Source organism: Gastrolobium bilobum, unplaced genomic scaffold (genome assembly GCF_033153095.1).
Source record: "Gastrolobium bilobum isolate Gb01-03AN ecotype WA unplaced genomic scaffold, APGP_CSIRO_Gbil_v1 utg714, whole genome shotgun sequence".
NCBI lineage: Eukaryota > Viridiplantae > Streptophyta > Magnoliopsida > Fabales > Fabaceae > Gastrolobium > Gastrolobium bilobum.
In genome coordinates, this window is record NW_026899261.1 from 281901 (window position 1) to 287567 (window position 5667).

General features: G+C 36.8%; 1 protein-coding gene across 1 annotated transcript; it reads right to left on the reverse strand.

Moving 5' to 3' along the window:
* Positions 1-4398: 4398 nt before the first annotated feature.
* On the reverse strand, positions 4399-5331 carry LOC133288876 (fasciclin-like arabinogalactan protein 11). The gene has a single exon (XM_061486696.1). It carries the CDS (start codon positions 5329-5331, stop codon positions 4399-4401), a length of 933 nt encoding a protein of 310 aa, XP_061342680.1.
* Between the last annotated feature and the right edge of the window lie 336 nt (positions 5332-5667).

Genomic DNA, 5667 nt, shown 5'->3' on the forward strand with positions numbered 1-5667 from the left:
AGCTTTGTTAGGAGAGACTGTACTCACGATCATGTGATCTCTTCGTCTGGAGAGAATTAATCCTTGATTTTATGCTTGGGGATATCTTTGAAAGAATTTAAAAAAAAAAAACGTTATTCTTGATACTTGAATTTTTATCCTGGTTCCCACACGCTTCAACCATAGGAAGAGTGCATTTTTATCTGCATGAATTTTTGCCATGTGGCTAACGTTGGAAGGTCCAAGTGCCTCAGCTTAATTTGTGGGTTTGAAAAAAAAAAAAACGAAGAAGGTATACGATGCTTTAAGCTTTAAGGAAAATGCCTGCCCTTTAATCGAAGGCACAAGGGCCGTTCACCTCTTTGTGTGGTTGGTGTTTTACTGGCGGACCGACCACGGAGATTTCAAATTGTAAACAACACACAATTTCTTACCTATGGACGAAGGAAGGCAAAAGTCATCAATTTAATATTGCTGCTGCTGCTGCTGCATCATATGTATTACTGAATTAAATATTAAAAGAAAATCAAATTGGTCATCCTTCTAATGTGAACCACAACAAGGAGGAGGTGGGAAAGATGTACTATATGTACATGTTAATGGTTTAAATGCGTTGTCTTTTCTATGCCTCAAAAGTGCGCCTACCTTTTTATTCTATGAATATTGGTTTAATTCAACTATAACCAATTAACGGAGATTTACGAAATCAAATATGTTGAAGTGAGATAGATATGTTTGGAAGTGATCATTGAAAAACGTGTTGAAAAATTGTACTAATATTAATACATGTATTTTTTAGTAGGCATTAATACATGTATTCAACTGACGTTGCATTTGTGTGCATATGTAGACAAAAAAATTTTGAATTTTTTTTTTCAAAGGAGTGGATGATTTAGGTCAAGTAAAAAAAAAATTGAAAGATTGAAAAGAAAAAGTAAACACAGACCCAACCATAATAGTTAAAATTGAGATCTTACATCAAATTAGAAAAAAGGTAAAAAATCGTAAAACGTAAAATCTTAACGTAAAAAAAATAGAAAAAAATCATAAAATCGTAAAAGTGTTTGGAATTTTGATGAAATCGTTTTGATTAAAAAAAATCGTAAAATCACAGATTTAAATCGAAATTTTAACTAACATGGGCCCAACCCAACCAATCCCTATAATTAAAAGCTTAAAGCTTAAATCTTATGTCATTGCTTTGACGAAGACTTTTGTGATCGTTCTATTGTAACAACTTAAGTGTGCACACATAAAAAAATTTTCTGAAACCGCCGTGTATTTAATTTCAAAAGCACAGTGACTAAGTACACCGTAGAATTACAGAAATTAGACACCAAAGAGCGACAAAGCTACTCTACTCCAAATGGTTGATACAGTATCCTAAGGCTGAAAATACTCTATACTTCTGATGGAGAGACTTTTGTTTTCCGCTCTAAAATTAAGAGTTACACTTCTATAAATTATACTATCCTATTTAAATTAGTTCATTTAATCAAATTCGTTTATTAACCTTCAAGTTAAATGGGTGTAGATTGACCCGTTGGTTTGTCACTTTTTAATAATACATAATATTAGATAAATTGATTAATTATAAGGGCTAAATGATAGGAATGGAACGAGGGAGCCCAAAACTCTTTGCAAATGGTACATCCACCAATGGGCCAAATGACAAACCTTACGGCTCCCCCATACCATTCCCAACAGTGGTATCAGAGCCAAATGTTTGGTTGGACCGGGTATTTAGAGATAGTGATGTTTAAAGGTCTCCGCAGAAGGCTAGTGTGACTCCAATACTTAAAGAAAAAAGATTTCCGCAGAAGTTGCCCTTAAGGGAGAGCATGATGTTGGGTCTCATACTTGAGGGGAAGATGTTGGAAGTATTCAAATATGAGTTGTAAAGAAGTACCACATTGGCTAGACCTAGACCAAGTGATGACCATATAAGTGCAAAATACCCATAAACTTACAGCCTTACGGTTTTGGGTTAAAATGTGGTGTCAACCCACTTATTGTGGTTTATCACTTGGCCTATGGATGTATCCCTTGCAATAGATTTTGGACTCCCCCGTACCATTCCCAACACTAAAATGGATAATTACGACATCTTACAAACATAATTTGTTTGCGATTAAAGTACAAAACAAAAGCTTTCAAAAAGATTAAAAAAAAGTTTCTAAAACAGATAACAAAAAAGTTATGCACTTCAAATTTAAGATAAGTACTTTGAATTTGTTATATCTTAGTTTTAGATGCATTAAAGATTATTTTTATTTTTATTTTAATTTTTTTTTTTGGTTTTTGAATATAGACTTTTCATTTTATGCATTCTGAATTTTAGTTTTTAGAATAATTTTTTTTTTAAAAAAAGAGCAGCTATTTTAGTTTTCAATATTGGGTTCTCATACCACAAGATGGGCCCTCGAATTGGGCTTGCTGGACGTCAAAGATCTGCAATTGTTGATCTTGTAAGTACTTGGACTGGACCGCAGCTCTCTTCGGCCTGCTAGCCTCACCTGCTGGTTGGATTATTTCTTTTGGATTGGACTCGTTTACGGAACAGTGACCAAAATGTCACTGTTCATCAACTTTTTTACCTAAATGCCACCAAACAGTCTTATTTTTCAATCTGCCACGGGGGCAAGTTCGCTACCCGGTGTAACGAACTCAGTTTACTGACGTGTCACGTTTCTAGTAGACACCAAGTTCGCTACCCTATGTAGCGACCTTCAAACCTTTTTTTTTTATTTTCATTCGGTATTTGTTATCCACTAGAAATGTGACACGTCAGCAAATCGAGTTCGCTACACCGAGTAGCGAACTTGCCCCCGTGGCAGAATGAGAAATAAGACTGTTCGCGTGATATTTAGGTAAAAAAGTTGGTGAACAGTGGCACTTTGGTCACTGTTCCCTCGTTTACCCGTTCCACAACATGGTACTATCATATCAAATTTGAGGTCAATTATACTTATATTTTATTACTACTAGTGCATTACTCGTGCCGATGAACGGAAAAAATAAACAATTTGTTTGGCGTGGTGCTACAGTTATAAAAGTGATGATAAAAAATGATATACTTAATTGATAGTAGGTTCCTCGACCAAACTACAATAACTTTTTTTAAAAAAAGTTCTCAAATAATACAGTTTGTAAAGATAGTATCAATCTAATACATTAAGTCTCACACCAGTGGCGGAGCTAACAAGGCATTTAAGTTAGTGCCAAAATATTCAACCGGTGCCACAGTTATATAACAACGATTAAACGTGACTAATTTTAAAAAAATTAAAAACATGATTTGTTACGTTTCAAGGATAGCTAAATAAATATTATTAAATTAACCAGTGCCAAAGTACCTGCTAGTACTAACGTGACTTCATTCTATTCATGTGGAAGTGCTACATGTTGCCTTCAAATATATTTGAAAAAAATTAACTACGATCTAAACCGTGGTTAGTTTCATGTAATGCAAGACTAGTGTGTTGACATATGACAGCGAACAAATTTTTGGTGCTACTGTAGCACCAAAAATTCAGTACATTCCACCAATAAAAATATTATATGTCAGCTAAAATTTTATTTTCTCGGACAATTTTTTTTTCTCTCCTATGATGTGTAATGCTCTCATTAGTAAGATGCACTGAATCTTGGTGCAACAGTAGCACAAAGATTTATTCTATGACAACACACGACATTTTCATTTCACGACATGTGGCAGTCGGGCATGGGAGACATGCGGAACCCATTGCCATTGCATTAAATCGATATCATGTTTAAAAATGATATTATTTTCTTTCTTTTTTAAACAAAAATTTAAAGGGTGATTCACCGTCAACCTCGACTAATCAAATTGGGAGAAATCATTGAGGCAAGGACAATTAAGTATCGTCAAATAATAAAAATTTCAAAACAAAATATTTAATAGAAGGACAAAATTATGATAGCGGCGTACGGGAGTTCAGTATGTGGAGGTAGAGTATCTCTTTTGATCCTCCCTAATATCATCATATTTGATAAAAATTTAAATTTTAATCCTCTAAACGCATCCGTCCGAGTAAAATTATTTCCTGAGAAGGATACTACTCGTAAAAAAGAAGTAAGAAGAAATTATTTTTCATTTTAAATGACATAAAATTATATTATTTTAAGAGAGATAAACATAAAAAAATATTTTTTTAAAATTTAAATTAAAAAAAATTAACAACTTTCTTTCCCATGGTTCATCAAACTCTTATGAAAAAAAAAAAAATTAATATAGAGAACCCTTTTCTTATATAAATTTGGTTACAAAGATTAAAAAGGAAAAACAAAGCAAAGAAACCCAGCGGATATATAAATGTGAAACACGAGGAACAAACAATCACTCACAAGTCACAACATCATCATTGGACCCCTCACACCCTCTAATTAATATCCGCATCAAATCATGGATTCACCCACCAAAGCCACCGCAAGAACAAGAGGCACCCACATTGCCTCTACGTTGAAGCTGACGGAACCAGCAGAAGCTTCCACCGGCAAGGCCTTGTCCTCACTGTCACCATCATCACCGCCGGCACCATCAACGGCAGAGGATGACTTCGTTTTATCAGACTTAGGGGTGCCTCGTCTCGCCGGTGCCGGTGCAGGAGCCTTACTAGGAAGCACGACGTCAAGAGGGAGAAGCACCTTGTCTACCTGATATATTGCAAGCTTGTTATCCGTGTACACGGTTCCGGTAACGGTGGCGTTAACGGCACCGGTTGTCATGCTGACTTGGCTCCCACCATAGGTGGTGACGTTAAGTTGAAGCCTTTTGGGGTCGTCACCGGCTTGGGTCTGAACCGGGTTGGTGAGTGTGTCGAAGTTTGAGACTGAGATGAATGATGAAATGGTGTGGAACTGTAAGAGCTCCACCTTCTGTCTATCACTGAGAGAGTTGAGGAACCCTGGTTTTAGTTTAGAGAAGGCACTGTCTTCTGGTGCGAAAAGGGTTAACCCACCGGAGCCAGAAGTCACGAGCTGTGAGTTGAGTTGGTTGATCAATTGGGTGGTCTTTAGAAGCCGAATGAGAACGGTGAATCTTTTGGCTTTTCTCAGAATTTGAACTATGTCAATGGAGGGAGATTTTGGGACAACTGGGGTGGGAGCACCATTGGGTGAAAGGGGTACCAGAGGAACTGTGTTAAATCCCGGAGCTGGCGCCGTGGCCGGTGGAGCTGCTGGCGGAGAGAATGGTGGTGGTTGTGGTAATGGTGGGGCTGGGGCCTGAACCGGTGAGAGCTGGGCTGAAGTGGTTGTGGTGGTGAAGTAGAAGAAGGTAACTGCTAATAGTAGAACTGAGGCAGAAAAGAGAGATTGTTGTGTTTTCATTTTTAGTGTTGAGATGAGAGATGCTTTAGGAAACAGTAGAACACTTTGAGAATGCTACTTGTTGGTTTGTTTAGTACTGTCGTACGTGTGTGTCCTGTTGTGAGGAAAGAGGGAGAAGGGGTTGCATTTTTATAAGTGCAAGGTTTGGTTGGAAATTTGAAAAGCTAAGTTCCAACTTTCTTATTGCAAATCTCCTTTACCCATCATGGATATAGAAAGGTGGTGCATCCTGTTGATTAGTTGTGTGAGATACATAAAGAGTTTTGACAGTGATAAAGGAGTGGGAGCCCACGGTACCTCAAAAATGTGCATGCATGGAACTATTATGCCTTTACA

Excerpts from the sequence above, each read along its gene's own strand:
- LOC133288876 (XM_061486696.1), bottom strand. The coding sequence starts at position 5,331 with ATGAAAACACAACAATCTCTCTTTTCTGCCTCAGTTCTACTATTAGCA.